Source organism: Mesoplodon mirus (genome assembly GCF_964341445.2).
Source record: "Mesoplodon mirus genome assembly, chromosome: 1".
NCBI classification, from domain to species: Eukaryota; Metazoa; Chordata; class Mammalia; order Artiodactyla; family Ziphiidae; genus Mesoplodon; species Mesoplodon mirus.
This window is the reverse complement of record NC_138976.1, coordinates 11,794,804-11,817,229: the sequence shown is the minus strand read 5'-3', so window position 1 is coordinate 11,817,229 and position 22,426 is coordinate 11,794,804. Positions and strand designations below refer to the sequence as shown.

The window sequence follows — 22,426 nt, the reverse complement described above, 5'->3', positions numbered from 1 at the left end:
TTTGTGTGGAGTATCTCCTTTGAAATGCCCAACCGGCTCTCTCGGGCACAGCTCTCGTCTGTCCCCCAACTCCTGTCATTATCTTGAATCCTCTCGTCCACACTTGATAAAGCTGATCCTGCTTGTTGGGGAGGATCAAATGCTTGCCTTTGCTTCAGAGTGTCAGCAAGGATGCTGGAGGAGACTGAGCGCTGGTGTCCTATAGCACTCGCTCCGTGCCAACAGCACTGGGCAGGCCCTGGGCCCCCACAGGGGACCCTGGGGTCCTCGGGCCCTGCAGCATCCGCAGAGGTAACTCTCAGCTCCAGGCTATCATCCGGGAGGGATGCTCATGGAAACACACTGCACAGGATGGACTTCTGCATCAGAGCTGAGGAAGAAGTTTCCATCCTGCCCGTACACGATGACAAGGTGCTTCTTCATGGGAAAGGGAGGCTGGGAGGGGCCTCATCCTGGAGCACCCTCAATGGGCCAGGTGTTACCCAGTATATCTCAGTCAGTCCTAAAACTCTGGATAGAAGCCCTGCCATAGTCCCTCCGGCCCAAATTCGCACAATACGTCAGGAAGCTGGTTGTCGGACTCCGGGGGGAGGTTCCCACATGCCTGCAACTCGCCGCCCTGAGGCACCCTCTGCAGGGGTGCTGGGGGCTGAAGGTGGCCCTCGAAGAAAAGCTGTAGCACCTGCTGTCAGCTCTGTACGCCGTCGTCTCTGGAGAGGGGCTGCCGGGGACTCGGCCCCCTCAACAAGTCACCTTGCGAGGCCACTCTCCCTGCTGGGCCCAGGCACTCTTTGCGGCGAGTGATTGCTGAGCCAGGAGACGGTTCCTCCCGGTCCTGGGAGCAGTGCTTTCTTCCCCGATGTTGACAGGAGTAGTATTTTGTAGCGGTGCTGGTTAATTTGTAGTGGCATTTGTGGTTTGAAGCCTTGTCAAGATCCCTGATTACTTCCCGTGCAAGGAGCTCGGCTGATGGGGAAGTTCACATGCTGAACAAAAGCAGCGAGGCAGCTGTGAGGGAAGGCTGCGAGGGGGCCGGGTGACCCCAGGCCGCTTGGGGGACAAAGGCGGGGGAGGAAGGGGGGACAGCAGTGGGGCGGGGGAGGGGAGCCCTTTGTTTTTAGTCAGGTGCAGCTGCTCGGTCTGAATAGGTGGCATCCCATTGGCGGACCGAGGTCAGGCAGCAGATGCGGGCCGTGGCTGGGCAGGGGCAGGGAGCCTTGCTGACGCGTGCCATTCTCTGCCCAGACAGAAACAGGAGGCGGGGGCTTCGCTGCTACCTACATGGGGGCAGCCATCTGGGATGCCATCAAGGGTGCCTGGGTGACATTCCCAGGAGGTGGGGGATGCCAGGAGGGGCTTCCAGATGTTGGGAGAGAGAATCCCCCTCTGACAGAGGCAGGGGGGCTGTTTTGAGTCACTTGCTATGTTCCAGGTTCTGTACTAGAAGCTCTACCTGTAAGGTCTCTAATGATCCCAACAACCCTGCAGAGAAGGTAAAATCCCCATTTGGCAGATGAAGAAACTGAGTCCGCATGGCTCAGTGACTTGCCCAGGCCTCACTGCTAACAGGTGGCCGAACCAGGTTCCAGACCCAGGTAAGTCTGACCCCAAAGAAGCCCATACTCCTTCCATCAGACCCGATACACAAACGGCAGAAGGAAGATGCTGAATCTTATCCACTTGAGAATGAGGGTGCTCCCTCTCCCTGGGGAGTTCTTCCCCCCAATATCCTCTGAGTTTTTTGTCTTGCTAAGTCCATTCTGACCACACAGAAAGGTTTGTCTTTGCAGCCGCCTACATTTCACCAGGCCTGTGTCCTGACTTGGGGAGGGTTTGCTCAGTGCATTTAAGGGCTGGGGCCAGCTCAGCAAAACCAAGGCTAATTTATCATGTCTGGAATGGTGTCCACCCCAAGCAGTACTACCACTAGGAAATTAAAATAAAGATCTTCTCCCGATTTTGCAGTTGTACAGATAGGATCGCACAGCATCTTCTGGAAAAGGAGTCTGGTGATTACGACAGCTTCCACGCTGCTCTCCCTGCCACCAGCTCCCCCCGCCCCGGTCCACCCGCAGCTCGGGGAGCTGGTCGTGTCCTGCAGACAGTTCTCGGCAGGCCATTCGAGACGCAGTCCCTGGCCCACCCACCTCATATTCCACCCTACCACAAGCAGCCCATTTTTCCAGCCCTGCAAAGACGTGCCCTGCCACTCATGTGCCACAGCCCTTCGCAACGCACGTGCTCATCCTGGGTGCCCTTCCTGCACCTGCCTACCTGGTGGATTCAGCTCATCCCTCAAGCCTCTGTCCGTTCCCTGGAAGCTATCCCTCTCTTCCTGGCTGGATAGAGCCCGGCTTCTTTCTTTTGTCCCTCCCCTAAAGACGAGGGGTTCCTCGAGAGTGCCGTGGCATCTTGGTCACATCTGGATCCTGGGCTCTAGGCACAAGGCCTGCACGTGGTCAGTGCAAAGTAAATGCTCGCCCAAGACTGTGGGACTAGACTCAAATGATCAGTTAAGGCCGTTGCCCAGCATTTGACTAATGTGGACCAACTAGTTGTCATTCTATCACTAAGTCGCACTGTCCACAAGGCTGGCAATGTTTCTGATCAGGAACGGCATGCTTCTGATCAGGAAAAACTCCCAACCTACAGATATCCTGGTCTAACAGGTTGAGCCCAAGGCCATCCTGAAGAGCAAGAGACTTTTCGAGGAGAACGCAAAGGTGGGAAGCTTAGATGTGAAATATCCCAAAATTTCCCCAGTGTCTGTTAAAGACAGACAGTCAGGTTCGCCAGACAGAGGTTTTTTTTTTTTTTTTTCCTTCCCTCAGAATAAATGGATGGAGAACCTGTTTTTAAAATTCCTGGACCCTGGCATACATTTCTATCTGTGTCAAAGTCTAGCCCTCCACCGCCTCAGCAGAGTTTAAAATCCTAGCTAATAGGTTAACAACTGTTTTTCTTCAGCTTCAAATGAAGAATATCAGAAGGCTGGGGGGGAATGCAGCTCTCCAATTTGTACGGACTGCACACAGCTCCCTGCAACGTGTGTTTGACAGGACTGACATTCTGTACCGCTGTGAGATGGGAAAACGTGTGACATTTTTATTCATGGTGGCGTACGCCCTTGTAATGATCAGCTCTGGTCGATGTGCTTACCGCAGCAGCCCCAGAGCCCTCGGAGAACAAACAGGAACCCAAGGTGCCAGCAGTTCGACTGCCTTATTAAACACCGCCAGGATCCTAACGAAGACCAACTGCTGGAAAATCTCACTGTCAAATCCTCAAGGACATTGTCAGTGCACAGCTAACTGCATATATTTTTCATTTAAAATACTGAAATCCAGCATTGTGCCATTACAACCGAGGGGAGGGGCACCCGCTCCAGCGGCCATTCTGTCGGCTGCCTCTTCGGAGCTCCAGATGCCCAGTGGGGCTCAGGGCTGAAAAAGGGGTGGTGGAGATGGGAAACTGACTTTCTGAAAACCCAGCCCAACCTTCAGGGTGAAAGGCTGAAAGTTACAGGGCTCTGGTGAGAGTCACTTAAACTTGGAAAGTCGATCCACTGGCCCCCTCCTAAGTCTGAGAGAATCTGCATAATGAGAAAATCCGTTTCCCCCAGCCGGCTGGCCGTCTTCCTGTAGGTGCAACCCATCGCATCCTGCACCTTGGTGCTAATCAGCCTGCTGCTTGGCGGCTGACCTTAAGACATCTGCAGGAACACATGGCCGTGGTAGGTTTCACACCTTGGCAGCAAAGCTGTGGGTCAGGGTGCCCACCTGCAATCTCACCACTCGCCTCGATTCCAAGGCCTCAAGGTCAGTGTGCAGGAGGACCCCTCCCTTCGGCGGTCATTTTGAATCCGCATGCACACTGATGGATGGAAGCCAATCACGTGGTAGACCCCGGAGCTTATCGTGGTTGTTACATGGGGTGGTTTGGTTATGGCTGCACACGCTAACGTACTGATGTATTTACCTTGTAAACATGTATTATTTATGCAGTGCCTCTATTTCCATACTCCAGCCCTGATGCACCAAGACATACTCTGCTATTTATTTATGGGGTCCTTGGCCTAATGGGCCTAACAAGATGCCCATGTGTGGTTCTTGCAGGTTTGTAACAAACTGTAAGTGGTTGGCTAAACAACTGGATGTTCTCCATCCATCACAGACAGAGGCTTGCATTTTAAGGGGCTGTCCGTAAAGCTGGTTTAGCATAATCCTTGGCAGAAATGCCCTGGGATGCTGAAAAGCTGGCAACCCAGCGAGAAGGAGCCCTAACCTTTCCTACCCTGGGATGGGGCATGGGGTAGAGCAAGCCATGGGTACCCTGGTTACAGGCCCCAGAGCAAGGCGGGAAAGGAAGGAGGATGGTAGACAGCCCCAGGGCAAAAGCAGGACAGTGAGGGTGGAGGTGCCCTGTTCCCCTCAGCTGCCCACCTTGTCCTTCTGCAGAGCCTTTCCACACTGACCCCGTATATCCCAACAGACACTCCTTTCATCATGGGTTGCACCTCAAATCTCATTAGAGCATGCTGGTTAGAGGAAGAGAAATTCAGCCTGCGTCCAGCCCCGTGCCATTCCAAGGTGAACCTCAACAGCTCCCATGGAGGGCATCCAGTGGACCAGGGCGTTCTGCCCCTTTGGTCCCCTGGACCTCTCTCCCATTGTCCTCTCCTCCTCACATCCTACGAGCTCTCGTCTGAATGCTGGCAGCATTGTGAGTGGTCTCCTGGCCTCACCTGCTCCCACCCCTTCTAGCAGTGGCCCAGAGTAAATGTTCCCAGATGCCATTCTCTTGAATATAATCCCTCACTGGCTCCTGACACCCACAAGATATGATTCAAGCTCCCCCGGGGCCTGGCCCCTGCCTACCTCCGCAGTTTAGCTCCTGGCCCTCCCCAGCTGCCTCTACTAGCATTTCTCTTTCTGTATGGTTTGTTCACTGTGTCTCCCGGACAAAGAGTGCCATGAAGGCAGGACACACATCTCATTCCTTCGCAACCCTGGGGACTTGGACAGGGCTTGGAGTTCGACGTGCCTCATAATATGTTGGATAAGTGAAGGAAGAATTAATGAAGGCATAAACAAGTAACTCAGAGTTCTGCCTGGCAAAAAACTCCAAGGCATCAGGATTTTTAATCACAAAGATAGGAGGGCAGCAGGGGAAGAATTCTTGGCTGGTCATCATGGTCTGGGCAATGGGAGGTGTTTGGTAGGTAGCTCTGGGGTGAAAGTGGCCCTCTGTCCCGCCCTGTCTCTGCGGAGAGAACTATCCCCTGGTCAGCACACCTGGAGAGCCACCATCTCTGCTGATGGCTTCATGCCACCTGGCCTCCCGAGGCGCCATCTTGCCAAGGCTCAATCTACTGCCCCTCTGGAAACATTCTCTATCAACCTCTCCAGAAAGTGCAAACAGGGTTCCATCTAGAAGGCGTTAGGGAGGAGGGCATCCCAAGGAGGGCTGAGAGGTAGCTGTAACCACGGAACCATACGGCTGATGGGCAGTAACATCCCAGAAATTCAGTTTAAACCGCTGCCAGGCAATGTTAATCCCCCATCACATTTTGCATGTTAAGTGGGATATAATCAGCGATCCCTTGGGAGAAGCCCCTTTTATACATTCTCTTTTAGTACTTTTATTACATTCTAAAATTCTTTGCAGTATAAACTAAATGTGATTCAATATTCTAGAAGACATGGAACTAAGCAGACTGACAATAAAACTAAGCTGGCAAAAACAATGACCTAAATTAGGGACACGGTCAGTGCCATCTCAGATCCAGTGTGCAGGAGGCTGGCAAGCAGCCTTTGCTGCCAGGGAGCTGCCGTCACCACCAAGCTGTCCCAGGTCAGGAGAGCTGGGCGGTATGATGGAAGAAGACAGGGTTTTGAACCTGAATCCATCCTACCAGCCAGGGGATTAGGGCTGGACCCTAGTGAAAAGTGGGGCACTCGTGGTCCCTCCTGCATCAGTCTGGGGAAGATAACGTGAGAAAATGCAAGCACCTGCTGAGCGTACTGCATAGCGCCCAGCAGGCACTCAGAGGGTAGCACCACCGTTGTTCTTACCCCCGTGAAGGAATCCAGGCTCTGTTAGATTTACTCTGGGGAGGAAAGCAAAGTCTCAAATCCAGGAAGTAGCCATCAACCTTAGCCAGGAGTGGGGGAGAAGCAGAACAGTGACCTTGACCTCCCTAGCCACCCTAAGCCGCACTGCTGGAGTCTAAGCGTGACCCAAACCACTGGCAGCCACAACCAGATACCCCAGGAACCAGAAGGAACTGAGGCAGAAGGCTCGATGAGAGGGGTACAGTGAGGGGAGGGCCTGGGGTCCAGCATCAGGTGGACCTGGTTTGGAAATCTTGCTCTGCCACTTACTGTGTGACCTTGGGCAAGTTGCTTAACTTCTCTGAGCATCAGCTTTCTCGAGATAATAATAACTGTATCAGTCTCACAGGGCTGTTGAGAAGATGCAGTGAGATGATACTTGTGGAGGGGTTTGCATGAGACTGAAAACTGACCCGACCCATCCGACCCTCCTCAGCCTGCCACTTCTCAGGTAGCCCTTGACACCCCTTCCCCCAGGCACGGCCAGGTTAATCATTCACCTCGTCCACAGCAGGGCTCAGGGATGGATGGGGGACAATGTGACAGGCAGCTCCGGGCACAGCGCTCCCGTGGCCACAGGGCGGGGACTCCCCACACCGGCAGCGACACTGAGTTGATTCTCCCGGAGGATCGTGCTTGTGGGACAGAATTTATTTTCAATATTTTATGTTTTATTTCCCCTTCCCTACTGGGATAAACTCTCCACCTTTGGCACATAGAATTCTAATCTGAGAAAATGCCTCCTCTGGTCTCGCTGAATCAGATTTCCTGCTCTTGTCCCGCTGGGCTCAATCTCTCCCTGGCAGGGAGCTGCATTCCGCACAGACCTTAAAAGAAATGCTGTTTTTAGGCTCTGGTCAGTCCTCTGGCAAAGAGACCCTGCTGTCACACTGCGGAACGGAGACAGGCTTGGGGGACGCAGGAGGCCTGTCACGCATACACGGCACCGCACGCAGGGGTCCTCAAGTGAACTCAGGCCTGCAGACCAAGAGCCACCTCCCTTTTTTGATTTCTCCTGCTCTGAACTGACTGGTGGCTCGAGGGCATGGGGAGTGCACAGAGCTGCCCCCACCCCCACGACCCACCGCCTTCCGTGTATTCACTGCTCACCACGCGGTCACTCCCCAGACTCACTGGGCAACCCATCTGCACCAGGCCCTACAAGGGTGCTAAGGTCATGGAGATGAGGCTGACACTCTCCCTGTCTGGGGACAGTGTGTCAGGCGTGGGACGGTGCTGGCCCAGAGCAGGGACGGATGGCTCTGCTTGGAGGAGTCAGGGAGGGCCCGTGGGGCAAGAGGCGCTTGAGCGGGCCCTGAAAGGTTGATGGCATTTTGTCAGCTGGAGCTGAAGAGGAAGGCCATTCCTGGCACTGGAGACAGTAGGAGCCCATCCGTCTCTGGGTTCCCCCTGTGCCCAGCACAAGGCCTGGCCTGGAGCAGACGCCCATGAAGAGCTGGTGAAGGAGTGAACACGGAATTGTGCTGGGCACTAGAGGAGAGGAAGGGACTCTGCCTGGGGTGGGGACACTTAGCAGAGTCTCACAGGGTGAGAAGGAACTGGCCAGATGTCAAGGATTACAGGTACCTCCAGCCCAGCAGGCCCAGCCGTGGGCAGGGGGCTGGGAGGGGGCCCTGGGGGCTGGGTAAATTCTGATCATCCAGCAAGTCTGTGCCCCGGGGAGAGAATCCTGGAGAGGGACCCACATTGTGGAGGGCTGACGGGCCCTCCTATCTCACTACCTGCTGATGTTTTCTGATGCCCCTTGTGCCTCACAGACCAGTGGAGGAGAGCGACGGGTGACCCCAGGAATATGAGGGACGTACGGGTGCGGTGGGGCTGACATCCAAGGGCAACTTGGGTGGGGCAAGTCTGGGGAAGGCCAAGGACAGACTAAGACATTGCAGCAAGTGGAGCTCGTGAGGCAAGGCTGGATGAAAAGCGGACACTGGAGCTGCCAGAGCAAAGGTGGTGCTGGAAACCACAGGGGTAGCCAAGCTCCCCACTGAGTGGAGAGTCAGAGGGGACAGGCCAGAGCTGGGGAAGAGCTCTGTCCAAGGGAAGGAGGACCAAAGACAGCTCCCTTGGTGCAAAGTCCAGTTCAGACCTCCTGCCCTGCTGGACTCGACACTTCATCCATCCACCAGCCTCCTGCCGGCCAGCCCAATTTCCATGCCTCGGTGTATTTTACTTGGACCTTTCTGGAGACTCTACCTTGGGCCAAAGGAGTGATTTGGAAGGCAAGGATTCTCTACTGCAACCAGCCAGAGAAAGCCATGGGGCAAGGGGCAGGGAATTCCACCTGAAGTCAGGTGCCACTCCATCCTAGAACAGGCTAGAACAGCAGCTCTGTTTGGTCTCTCAGGTTCAGAACCATCATCAGGTGTCTGAGACACGGCCTGGAGAGGCTGCTCCCACCTAAACGAGGACAATGAGCTCTCTGCCTAGTCCTTGAAGCTGATGGAGAGCAAGGGCAGTAATTAAACATTGCATCTACTCTGCAGTGATCTCCAGCAAGTCAGCAGTGATGAGGTGATGGGCACCTCCTGAGCATGCTGGTGGGGAATCACCCCAAGGACCAAACTGGTTGGAGTTTAAAACAAACGAAAAGGGACTTTGAGATGCTCTGTGGCATGGTCATTCAGCACAGGTCTGTGCCTTTCAAAACCACCAGATGGATTCTATGAACCAGGACTAAGTTGAACCACTCACTGTGACACCGTGGTCTCCCTGAAGGCAGGGGCCTTGCAATCGTCACCCTATTTTCACAGATGTGGCACAGAACAGGTATCCGTGATTATCTGCTGAACAAGTGACCTAGGTTCTTGGCTCTTTCTCCACCTCTGGGCCCTGGGTTGCAGCTGACTTGGCATACTCCACTCCCCAGAAGCTGTCACAGGCAACTGTGCCCATCTCTGTAACCTGCAAGCCCTGATTCGTACCTCCCTGCCATGCACTCACCTGTCCCCTCTCTATCTGGTGCCCTGGGTGACCTCTGACCTTGGCCCTCCACCATGTATACGCTTGATTTCAAGATCCCCACCACTCTGGGTGTGAACATTTCTCTGCCATCAGACAAGAGGACAAGGGCCTGGGACAATGTCTCCTGTTTGGCTTCTGTGCACATTTATCAATTTAATCTGTTTTCCCTTCTTTTGATAATAGCCCCCTGATTTCCTTTCCAGGAACCACCCCTCCTGTACTGCTTAGGTATGTGTTTCAGGTAGAGCCTTACTCGTGGCCAACAGAAAACCCTTGGCCACAGTGATGGGTTCTAAGACAGGCATATGATCAAAGTTGGTTCAATGAGTGAACCCACGCCTCGTGTGGCAGTCACTAGGAAGTGACACCCTCCTGCTGGTCTCGCCCCCGGAAGGATACAGTCTGGAGCTGCTGCAGCCAGGGAAAGCCTCCCTGAGAATGGTACCAGCAGAGGAGGCCAAGCCAGGAGAATGCAGCAAAAAACTGGGTCTGATGGACATGATTTAATGCCTGGATCAAGTCATACTTGAAGCTGGTATGAATGAACAATTTTTCTTTTTTTGTCTCTTGCAATCCAAAGTAACCTAACTGATGGAGATTCCCAGTATAAGCCCTGCCCCTGGTCTCTGGGGGCTGGGCTGGCCCCTGACACCCCCAATACTAACTCCTACACATGCCCAGTTTCTATCCTGCATTCTAATCCCTCACACATACGAAGAGAGCACCCAGGCTGCCTCTGGTGTCTAGTGATGGGTTTGGTGTGCAGAGTCTACGCTGGGTGCAGAATACTAACTTTCTTGTCTTGGTGCCAACCGAGGCCCAGAAATATTAAGAAAGGCCTGGGATCTGGAAGGAAACCAGGAACAAGGCCTTACCTGTGGTCCAGCATCCTGGGATCCTGGGCCACCTGCCGAGGCTGCTGCACTGGCCCCATCACTACAAACTCAGCAGGAAACTGCCATGTTCTTAGCACAGAGTTGGAGCGTGAACCTGAGGTCTAGTAATAGACAACATGGCTTTGAATCCTGACTGTTGCTTCTGAGCTGTAAACCTTGGCTAAGCCCCCAGTCTCTCTGAGCCTGTCTCCTCTGCAAGAGAAGATGATACCTGAGACCCAGTAGGCTGGTTAAAAGGACTCAGTGGACTAACTTGTGGGAACTGGAGTTGGAACACAGACCCCCTTTTCCAGGTCTTAGCACGGTGCCTGGCATGTGGTGAGCAATTCAGCCTCAGGGCCCCCCTCCCCTCCCTCACTGTCCTTCGACCATAAGACGTGCTCAATCTGCTGTGAAAGTGCCCAAGACCTAGCAGGAGGGGGTGGACTATGGTCCTTGGCCCTTTGCAGTCCTCCTTAACTTGTGCTGAATGGAGGTCAGGTGGTGGAGCTTAGAAAGCAAATTGCTATTTTGAACCTGGATTTTCATTTGGCTGCTGACGTTTCTCAGCCCTTCCATGGCACATCAGGAGCCCCTGAGCTACCTGTGGCGTCCTAGCTGAGAAGGCAACAACACACGCTTAATCAGAAATCGCCTGGATTTTCAACCCAATCCTTATGAACTTCTAGAATCTGATTTCTCTTTTTTGACCGGCAAGTTTTTCCTCTTGAAATAGAACACGTCTGCTCTGCGGAGCAAAGCCTGGCCTTGTTAACCTGGCATCAGAAAGCTGTCTCTGGGCTACCTGGGCGATGAGAAAGTGAGGCCACATGGAAAGACAGGCCCAGCCAGCCACCCTCGCCAGAAGACCTGACAAACCCACGACCAGTTAGGGACCACAACGCTTCGGCAATGGCAGAGCATGAGTCAGAACAACTCTGCACAGCCACCAGCCTGCACTGAAGGCAGAGCTGCCTGCTGGTCACCCTGTAGATGGCACGCGGGAGCTGGAGGGAATGGAGTGGGAGGCCACCCCAGTCGTGCTCGCTTTCTCACGCAAAAATCAGGTTGAAAGAGTGGAAAAAGGGGCAATGGAAAAGGGGGAGATACGATTTGAAAACAATAGGGTTTGAAGGAGCATCGTGCAGAGAGCTCTGCCTTGTGGCCTGTGAAGGCACAGCTGATAAGTTAGGCCAAGAAAATGACTTTGGATGGCAGACCACGACACTCACCTGCTCACTCACGCCTGGTGCCCCAACCTGCCCCTGGCCCCTTCCCCTCATGTGTGTGAGTCAGACTTGGGCACCACCTCCCTGCCATACCCCCAGCGCCTCTCCCCCTGCCCCACGATGCCAGCCCTCCTCGGTTTAGGTGTTGACTTTCCCACAAGAGCTGTAGACACGAGGGTCAGTTACACGTGTGCACGTGTAGGGGGGCTGCTACTGAGTGGTGTGTGTTCTGAGAGCCGCGGTATGATGGGCACTGGGAAGACAGGCTGACTGGGAGGCCATGTCAGTGGGTGACTGACATCTGGCTCTGCTTTTGCTCCACTAGAGAAAGAGACTGATCTTTACCAAGCGCCCATGTGTAGCGCTGATCCAGACAGACAGTACCTCACTCAATCCTTATAAAGATCTATGACGTGAGTATTATTATCCCCACCCTAAAGCTGAGAAAACTGATTTCACTAAGGTTAAGTTACGTAGTGAAGGTTACCAGCTTGTTAGTGCCAGAACTGAAATTTAAGTCCACAGCTGCCTGATGCTAAAATCTGCTTTACCCTCAACCACACTGCTTTCATCAGCTGATCAGCCTCTGCCTTTCAGCAGCTACATACTTGGGGGGATGGGGGCTGTATTTGCTTTCTCTCTCTGTGAATGGCTGTTACGTATGTGCGTGCCTGTGCATGTGTGTAATTTTTTGGCCATACCATTTGAAAGCAAGTTTCAGACATCACCTAAATACTGCAGTGTGTACCCCTGAGGCATAAAGATAAGCCCCTAAAAACCATGACATCAACAATAGCTCTAACATATCACCTAACATCCCAGCCCATCTTCAGATCTTCTAAATTGCCCAAGAATATCTTGGAAGCTTTAAAAAAAAAATCCAAGTTCATACTGCATTTGGTTATACAGCTCAGTCTCTTTTACAGATAAAATCTTTGCTTTTTTGATAGAATTCAAGGGACACCGGGCTTTTCCTTCCCTTGCCTGTTCTCTCCCCAGCTTTCTTCCTTTCCAGGTCGACCCATCCTGGAAGTCTGGGGGTGTCCCATTGCTCCCCTCTCTCCCCTCCCCTTCGTTCCTGCGGCATTTAGGACTAGACCTTAGGAGCTCATAAAAACACAAAGTAGAATGAGACAGGATCTAAATGCCTATAATACAAATCTGTTTCTACTTGGAAACAGAACCCTTATTTATGGAAGGTGATTTGGAAGCAGTTTTTGACCACTAATGGAATATTCATTTTCCTTTTTCAAATGAATGGAATTACAAGCAGAGCAATGGAAATAAAACCAAATAACCTGGACACACAACAAGTACTTAAACACTAATCAATCAATCATTTATCAATTTGAAAATCCACATCAATCATAAAACCCCAAGACATCTACTGACTGCCAGGTCAGTGCCAAGCCCTATGGTGGATGTTCCAGGCTCGCATTCTCATGGGCCTAAAGGTAAAATTACAAGGCTGCGTGAGATGTACTGCATGTGCCAAGTTCTGGGGCAGCACAAAGACAGGAGCAACCAGATCAGTCGGGAGGATTTACCAAAGGGACACGCTCTGAGGGCAGACAGGCAGATCACCCCGGGCCTCGCGGGCTCTGCCAAGGGTGAAGGTGGAATCTTCAGGGGAGACGGGGAGCAGGGAGGTGGCACGGCCGCTTGTGTGTGAGGCTGTGTGGGGAATGCAGTGCGGGGGAGTCTGGAGGCCCGGAGGCCAGTTAGGAAGCTCTGGAGCGGTCCAGGGGAGCGATAATGCAGCCTGAACCAAAGCTGTCACAGAGGCGCTGGAGAGGAGAGGGACTGGGCAGTGGCAGAGGGCAGAAGGGAGAGGTTCTGGGGGCTGGGCAGTGGACCTGGGCTTGTGGATGGACCTTGCTGTGGTGGGAGATGGGGGAGGAGGGTGAATGTGGCGCGAGTGCACATTCAGACTGCAGGCCTGTGGCGTGAGGTGTCTGGAAACATGCGAACATCTGTCCAAGGTGTTTGGGAGGCAACGGCTGAGTTGAAGGGAATCGTGTGTGACTTCCAGACTCATTGAGACAGAAGGGGTTTCTCAGGGCGCGCAGAGCTGAGGGTGCTGAGAAGGCATTTGCTGGCTGGGCAGCTTCTCCAAAGCAGCATGAGACTGGCACTAAGTGACCCAGCTCACGCTTATAAAGCCAGAACTCTCCGTATGCACAGATAAGCAGGCAACCGCATTCCAAGAGCTGCTTCTGGGGGTGTATCCAAACCACTCCGTCCCAGGTCTCTGGAAGCCTGGTGGCGCTTAGTTTGAGCTTTGGTTTAAGTGGCTTTTCAACCTTTATGTTAAAGAGGTTTAGAGAGCTTTGCTCAACCGGGAGAATGGACACTTTTCAATGCACACTTTCTGGAATCTAGCAGATTGGAAGGCAGGCAATTACTTTGTAGGATCAACTGCGGGGCGGGGGGGGAACACAACGAAGGCGGCCTTGGAGTGGGTTTGCCCTGTCCTCCCACCTCCTGAGAAGGCCCAGTCCCTGGCCGAGGCCCACAGCATATGGCAGCACGTGTGCGGGACTAGAATCCAGTGTCACTGGGTGTCACTGCCAGTCCAGTTCCTCAAGCCAGGGAGGGAGAGCTGCACTCAGCCGAGAGAAGCAGGGGTGCTGCTGCTGGGGGAGTATGAATTAGCTCCTAATTCAAGTAAAAGTCCTCTGGGCCTGTTTCCCCCGCCGTACAATGGATATGAGGCCTTCTTCCTTACCAGCTAATGTCGATTCGATTAAATGAGGACAGAAGTGAAAGCGCCTGGCCTGTCCACTTAGTGAACGCAGGGGGCAGAGCAGTGTCCATGGGGGTGCTGCCTCCTCTGATTTCTCAGACGGGGAAGGGTCAAGCCAAGATGTCTGGCTGAGGGGCGCCCAGACCCTGCTGGGGAGGGCAGGGCTTCCTCACTCCTTCCCCAGCCACAGAAAAGAATGTCCACTTCTCTGCCCAGGAGAGAAAAGCGTGGGGGAGCCCTTAGCTTCTCTCTGCGCCCTCTTGCTCTCGGCTGCCCAGGGGAGGAGGAGTGCTTCCCTGAGTTTGGGAGAAGGAACTGAGCATGCTCTGTGCTCCCGGTGCCCCCGCCCCCGCCCAGCGGTCGGTCCACAGGCTCCCTGGGTGCTGCCTGCAATTGTCCATGTCTCCTGTGGGGAGTAGCTCAGTCTTTTCAATTTGAAGGTGAGGTTTCAGCAAGCCCATTTGGCCTCAGGTCTAAAGCAGTGTTCTCCTTTTAGCCTATTGGTAAAAATGCTGGCATTTTTATCTCATTTGACTGTCTCCTGGGCCTTATTTCTCATTTGATTCTGAACTTGGGAGAATAAAAAAAGTTATTTATAGGGGGCTTCCCTGGTGGGGCGGTGGTTAAGAATCCGCCTGCCAATGCAGGGGACACGGGTTTGATCCCTGGTCCGGGAAGATCCCACATGCCACGGAGCAACTAAGCCCGTGTGCCACAACTACTGAGCCTGCGCTCTAGAGCCCGCGAGCGCCGCAGCTACTGAAGCCCGTGCACCTAGAGCTCGTGCTCCACAACAAGAGAAGCCACCACAATGGGAAGCCCAAACACATTAGCAACCAAGAGTAGCCCCACTCACCGCAACTAGAGAAAGCCCGCGTGCAGCAATGAAGACCCAACGCACCCAAAAATAAATAAAATTTAAAAAAACCAAAAACACCGCTAAAAAAAAAATAACAAAGAAAAGCTATTTATAGCCTCCCTAAACCTAAACATTTTCCAAGGTAGGAATAGGTATTCTCAAGTCAGAGACTTTTTAAAAAAAAAATATTTTATTTATTTATTTGGCTGCACCAGGTCTTAGTTGCAGCATGCAGGATCTTTTAGTTGTAGCATGTGGGATCTTTAGTTGTGACATGTGGGATCTAGTTCTCTGACCAGGGATCGAACCCGGGCCCCCTGCACTGGGAGTGCAGAGTCTTAACCACTGGACCACCAGGGAAGTCCCTCAAGTCAAAGACTTTTGAACTCTTTAAAGAAATCAGACATGATAAGGATGTAGAGGCCAACTAAAAACCCCTTTATTTGCCCTTGTCTGGAACTACTGACATGGCTCATGATGAGCTCTGAGGGGCGTTACGTATGTCTGCTTTAGAAAACAAATGAAATGCTAGTGAGTTCAGTTTGTTGACAAAATATCTTTTAGTTACAGGGTTCAGCTTAGGTCTACAGACAGTGGTCCTGCAGGTGAAGAGGCTGCCCCCATGGGGCCCTCAGAGTGCCCTGAGCTAACCTCTCTCACTGTCCTCATCACTCTGAGTTGGGCTGTCCACTTGCTGTTCTGTCACCCTTATAACACCCCACAAGTACTTTTTTTTTTTTTTTAAGCACATGGTAGGTCTCAATACATGGATGAATAGATGCAGAATTAAAGGGAGGAATGGTTATAGCCTTGAAAGAGGAAGCTCTGGTGCAGCAGAGGCAAGAGAGCACCTTGTCTCCCCCAGGGGGTCTGTAAAGGCCTCCCCCGGGCTCCCTGCCACCCTGCCAAACGTCTTCATGGAGTCCCCTGGCTGGCTCCATGGGCACTAGCTTTGCAAGGTGGAGGGATTAATGTAATAAAGATCTCAACAGTCTCTGCCCCCAGTGGAAAGCTAACTGTTCTTAAAGAATGAAATCCATAGGAACACAGACTCAAGGCACAGGTCTTGCTGAGGTTAGTGTGCACTGTCTGGCTAGCTTAAGTTATTTTTCCAGGACACATTAGTCTTATTAGACATTTCAAACAGAAGCTGATGTCTCTGCTTGGTGACGGACCTGAAATGGGTTCTGAAGTTGAACTGTCCTGGGTTTCTGTGCTGGCAATGTGGCCCTGGGAAGGTCCCTGAGCTCTGGCTCTGGGTCCATAAAATACAGCTAATGATCCCTTCCTCAAAGGACTATGGCAGAGATGACACATGTTTTCCAAGAGGAGAATATGTACTGTTGGGGCTACATGAGTAGTTTAGGTGATACATGGATGGACACTTAAAAATTTTTTTTTGGATACACCTTTGAAAAAAACTGGACCAGTACATCAAACTGTGGTTTTACCAACAATCATTGCATAAGATGAGGGTAAAGTTGGTATAAATGTCAGGTTGGAGTCTGTTTAAAGAAAAATAACAAGTAAAAAAAATGGTACAGATGGAATACAGAGGAGAGTGTGGCAAAAAATTCTGAAATGGAACTCGAAGGACTTCTTTGAGAATACCTAGCCCCTAAAACTCATGTCTGCCGGTAGTAGGTGCTCTAGAAACGCTGCGTGTTCCGGTCAATGGCCCATCAAAGCAGGCGCCCAGGGAAGGACTGAAGGACAAGCTAGTACCAGGGCAAAGCTGGAAAGAGTTAAAAGAAAGAGGTCTGCGGTTTCTGTGGCCCATCCCCCCTGCAGCTAATCTGTCACCTAATGAAGAAGCGGCCGGCACAAGTGAGCTGGCTGGCAGTTCACTTACAGCAAACTGATTAAGAATGTTCAACCAACAGCAGACTGTAGACCTTTCCAGAGAAAATAAATAGAGTGTAGACTGTATGCAAATGTGTTTGTCACTTTGACAGCACGTCTCAATTAAGGCATCTCGCGGCTGTGGGTAGGCTCTGCGGCTGCAGCTGTAAGGGAGAGCCCGCTGCATGGCTGATACTTGGGGCTTGACCTTAATCCGCATGCATGCATTAAAAAAACCCTGCCTTCCTGTACACTTGCATAATGCTGGCAGCCACGTGAGGGAAGTGACAAACTGGGGAAAAAAAGCCACTTTCATCCTCTCCAGTTTACAGACCTGTGAAGGCACAGACAGCTCTTATTTCAACAGAGTTTGGGGTGGCTTTTTTAATTGTTTATCCCCCACCCGTACGCACACACGCTCTTATTCTGCATTTAGCTGGGAATGACATTAAAGCATCTCTACTTCTCGCTGAAACGGAAAGAAGGTCTTTCTCCATTTCAAATAGGGCCTCCTTTTTTGTGTTTCGAAAACGGAATGTTTAACACCATGAAATCCCTCCCCCCGCCCCCTCTTTCTCTGTAATGGGCTCCAAACTCCAGAGAGGGGCTCTTTTCATGGGAAGGTTAGTGTGTGCAGGAATGAGGACAAAGGAAAGCAGGAAGCTGGCTCTGGAATGCCATGCTGGCGACGACCGAGGCTGTGCTTTCAGCAAACACAGCCAGGGAACTGGGGCGCAGATTTCTCCAGCAGGGCCTGAGCCCCAGGAGGAGGCAGCTCCTCAGGGGTGCAAACACTGACGCAATTTGAAGATAATCATTAATCAGGTGAGCACTGCCCTGTGGACGTTTCTTTCTTGTGCTACATTTCAATTTTTATAACATCCCTTTTAAGTGTAAAATCAGAAAAGGGGGATGGATGTCCCCAAGTTTAAGACGTATGAATGTATTATCCAAAAATATCGATTACAGAGGAAGATTCTTATGTTTCAACAAACTCATCCCTCACGATAATAACCCACAGCAACAATTTCATTAGTTCCCTTCATTTCTAAAGAGCTCAAAGCCTGGTACATAGCAGGCACTTGATAAATGTCTGCTAAAAGCAGGAACGTTTTAAATGCGTGCTTCTAGATCATTAAGGTGATAAAATAGCATCATATTTAAGATAAAACCACGAAGATTATTTTAATCATGCTTCATCTAATAAATGGTTCAAGAATCAGGTGATTTAAGAATGAATAACCTTGCAAATTCTTGTTACAGTCATAGCTTGCTAACAGAGCCATTTCTCACAAATAAAAGAATTATGACTTTTGCTAATCAAGAGAGTTAATTCAAGAGCAGAGGAGGGTATACAACCTTTTTCAACCAAAAATATAACCACTGATAGGAAATGGATAAGAAAATGTTCAGTTTCTATATGTTTTACTTAAGAGAAAAAAATCAAACAACTGGACAATTTTTAAACGCTCAGGTCGAAAACAGTTGGTTACAGAATCGGATCACGAGAATCGTAGCGTGAGTGTTTACTCTGAGAAGCACGACACCCAGAATTGATTTTCAGGAAGTACATTAATAAAGAACTCCTAATTGATTTTTTTTAAGACTTTGCTTGTTACCTTTTATTTGAAGGTGCAAAGAAGGGCCTGGGATGCTAAAGTGTTCTAATGAGATGCTTAGCTAACAGAGGCACCTTAAACGGAGTGCCTTGGAGTGGGAAGGCAGCAGCTGCATTTAATGACTTCATTCAACAGTTCAGCTGGTTTATGACCAGAGCCATGCTGTCTCCTCAAAATTTCTGAAAATTCACCTTTTTGAAACATGTTTGCACCAAGCGAACCTTTGAGACGTGCAAAACTCCATGGAGTTGTTTTGCTTTGCCAGAGAGAGCCGAAATGAAAAACTTACATGTGCTATGTCGTCTGCTGAAACATAACAAAAAGCCCAGATGGAAGGGCCAGGGTACATACCTGTCCGAAGTGGACTGTGATTGGCCTCCGGTCTTCTCGGAACTTGGGGTCCTTGGCCTCCACCAGTGGGGACGGCGCAGTCTTTGGCAGCTGCTCTTCTGTGGTGGGGACACAGCCATTCTCGGTGATGTCCTGCAGAGAGAAGCCCGGTCGGGAGTTGGTGTCAGGGTCATGACCGCTGCCACGAGCACAGGGGCTCCATCCAACCCCATCGCTAAGAGGCCTGCCAGGGACCTCCCTCTGGGACATTCTGAGCCTATCCCCCTGCTAAAGATGGAGGAAACGGAAGGCTAACTTGGCCCTTTGACTTTTAAGGAGTAGAGAAACCAAAATCATGCATATTAAATTACAAAGATAACATAATAATTCACAATAGTGTGTGGGGGGGAATGTTTCATCCTACTACCTTACATGGTTATTTTAATTTTTAAATATTCACTCTGTCCACATGCATACATTTAAAAATTACTTGCAATCATAGCTTGTGCACAATCTTACATTCTGTTTTTTTCTACTATAAGCAAATTCACGGTGCTCCATAGTCATTAGAATGATAATTAATGGATGCATAATATTTCACTGAGCAGATACTCAATAATTTAATAAACCATTCTTACTACTATTGGGCATTTAGATTGTTCCTAATTTTTTTTTAAACTTTCTAAACATCAGTGATCAACACTGCAGTCTTTCTTTCTTTTGTATTATGTCTTTTACAGAAATCCCTAGGAATGAAACTGCTTGATCAAAAGATATAAACATTTTTAAGGCTTTTTATTCATTCTACCAAACTGCTTTCCAATTTACACCAACTACCAGCAATGGATGTGTTATCAGTTTCACCGTGCGTGTTAGCCTCATCGTTTTAAAAATGTATTGCTAATTTAAGAGGTGAAAAATTAGACCTCATTGTTGTTTTAATTTGCATTACTTTGATTATTTGTGAGTGTGGACATTTTCTCCACATTTGTTTACTGATGATGTTACTGTTTGTGAAAACGATGTGTTTCTGCTCCCTCTTTCTTAGCCCTAGTCTTTCTGGCAGAGAATGAAGAAAGAGACTGAAGTCTAAGTTAGAATTCTATGACCTGGAGAGTATTTAGGGAGCCAATGTCATTTTTTTTTTAATCAGAAATTTACATTTAATTTGTGCTTGTGATGAATGAAGTCAAATTTTAAGGTAAAGAAAAATCCCAATGTGCAAAAGGCAGGTAATGGCTCCTTTGCCTAACGCTGGCAGCTGACTATACCCATGGGTTCTTTGGGACATGGATGGTGCCGAGTTGTGCAATATGGATCATATGGTTTGTTCATGAAAGTTGCTTAAATCTTCATTTAAGCAAGGCAGAGATTAAATGTACAAGTAAAAAACATTTAAATCATTGTTTTTTTCTAAGTAAAAATAACAGCTAGAATAAAATAATAAATACAGTTTCCAATTATTTTCATTGCAAAAACAAATACATATTTTTGTCAACAAAACACACACCCTTAGTACTCATTAAATTCTGCACATAAAAGACAATTACTCAGTCAAATAGAGAGAACGGTGACACATGGAGGAAAGTGATCCCTTACTAAATAATAATGCATTAAGGAAGAAACACATGTAACATCTTTGAGCCTTAGTCTCCTCATCTGTAAAATGGAGCTATGGCAGCTATGAGGAGTAAAGGAGATTAAGCAATATACGTGTCTTGAACATTTTTACTCAGTAGTGTCCTATATACAGGACTCAATAATAATAACTGAGTACCTACTAATAAGGTATTCAATAAACTACAGGGAGTAAATCAACTACACTTTAATAATAAAAATAAATAAACAATAGGGACCCTCCCCCACCCCTCTTCTCTATATGCTCAACTCCACACACCCAGCTGAGTCTCTGCACTGCTTGGTAACAACACAGGGAAATGGTGACCTCTTGGTTTTGCGGGGAGGGCTTGCATCAAGTGGCCCCCGCGTCTTAGCCTGGCTGAGGCTCAGTGATGAGAGAAGTTGCCGCCAGCCAATTAGAAACAGCTTTCTTGGAAAGGGGCTGCCCTAAGGTGCTCAGGTCAAGTGGAACAAAGATAGGGAGGGGCTCCTTCTGTGTCAGAAAGTAACAAAGGGCAAAAGAGGCATTTTGGATCCAGTGGGGTTACCGAGAGGACAGACATAAGAGGTTGAGTGAAGCCGAACAGCAAAAAAAAAAAAAAAAAAAATTCACTTTAAGTTCAGGAAAAATATTGCATGTGTGTGTGATTGGTTGGGGAAAAAAATAAAGACATGAAGCAGTAGGGTAATCTAGAAAGAAAATATTGATAGTAATGAAAACTATAAGATGATAACTATTTTTAAAAATGTCTGTGGTAGTTTTGGGGAAAATGTCTTAGTTTAAGTTTTTAAGTTAAAATTTTAAGTAAAAATTTCTTAGGTTTTGTTTTTACCATTAACTAGCTGTCTGATCTTTCCAATTCACTCAACCTCTCTGCACCTATTTCTTTATTTTTGCAACGGACACCATCTGCCTGGCGAACTTCAAAGCTACTATGAGAATGGGTTAAATGAGATGAGATGTGAGGCAGCGTTGAAAAATGTCAGTCCTGCACAAATTGAACGTTAGAGCTTTATTCCCTGCAAAATGGAAAAAGCACCATCTAAAAGGAAGAGCTTCCTTGTGCTGAGTGTCTACTACTTGAAGTCACTTCTCCAGACCCTTGACCTTCACGATCACACTTAGTTTCCAGAAGAACCACAAGGTAAACAGGATTATCGCTCTTTTATAGGTGACGAAACAGGGCTCAGAGAGGGCAAGTTACCCAAGGCTACACGGCTAGAAAGTGGAGGAGCCCAGAGCAATGTGATTTCTGGCATTTATACCATATCGACCCATGACAATAGCACAAGAGAAGGTATTGAGTTGAGAAGGTGCTCAACAAATCATCAGGTGTGACCTCGTCCTCAGAAACCCCTTTGTCACACTGATCCTAAGCTGCCGTGCTGTGTGCTATCTGCGCACTTATCTTACCCCTATAGACTGAATGCCTTGGGGTTTGGGTTCTCTGCCCCAGAGCCTGGAATATAGTACATGCTTTCTGACGAATCTTCGTTGAATTGAACATTTGGAAGGCAAATGTGTCCAATATACACACGTGCTTGTGCATCAGTAAGCAGTGCTGCACGCTAATTTTCTTTAGTTACAAGAGCCAAAGGTGCCCAAGGCTTCTTACAAAGTCCTGTGGCTCGCCCCACCAGTCTGTTAACTTCTTCACTATTTCCTCCACCTGGGGAAGGACAGCTGCTTCCTCCCAGGGTCCTAGAGAGCAGGGCGGGAGGAGCCCTAGTCAGGAAAGAAATAGGGCCCGTTTACATCCTCTACTGTAGGTATCAGTAGAGACCTTACACACTGTAGGGATCCAAAACCACAACTCCTGGTGCTCACAATTAAAGAAATTGTGTTCTAAGAATTAACTAAGATGCCATCAGCAAAGAGTATGGGAGAACGGGCACTCTCATACCCTTCTGGTGGGAACACAAACTGCAATTCCTATCAAAACCCTAAAAGAGGTAAAGGGCCTTTGGCCCACTAATTCCACTTCCAGAAATTTATCTGGATGAAAAATTAAGAATTCCCGCATGGATTTACCTATGAGGACGTTTGCCTAGAAAAAATGGGAACTAAAGTGTCCAATAATGGGATTAATGAATGTATGTGTGTCCATCAGATAAAATTATATGTAGCCATTTAAAACAACAACATGTGAAGGAAACATTTGGTGGTCTGAGAAATGGTCAGGATACAGTTAGTGAAAATGCAGGTTAAAA

General features: G+C 49.5%; 1 protein-coding gene across 3 annotated transcripts in view; it reads right to left on the bottom strand.

The window, feature by feature from the left end:
- DENND1A (DENN domain containing 1A) overlaps window positions 1–22,426 on the bottom strand; it is a 554,990-nt gene that overhangs the window by 41,518 nt on the left and 491,046 nt on the right. For all 3 annotated transcript variants that reach the window (XM_082612220.1, XM_082612221.1, XM_082612222.1), the window contains exon 19: window positions 18,617–18,748. In XM_082612220.1, the coding sequence (XP_082468346.1) occupies window positions 18,617–18,748 (132 nt within the window). The remainder of the gene's footprint in view (window positions 1–18,616; window positions 18,749–22,426) is intronic.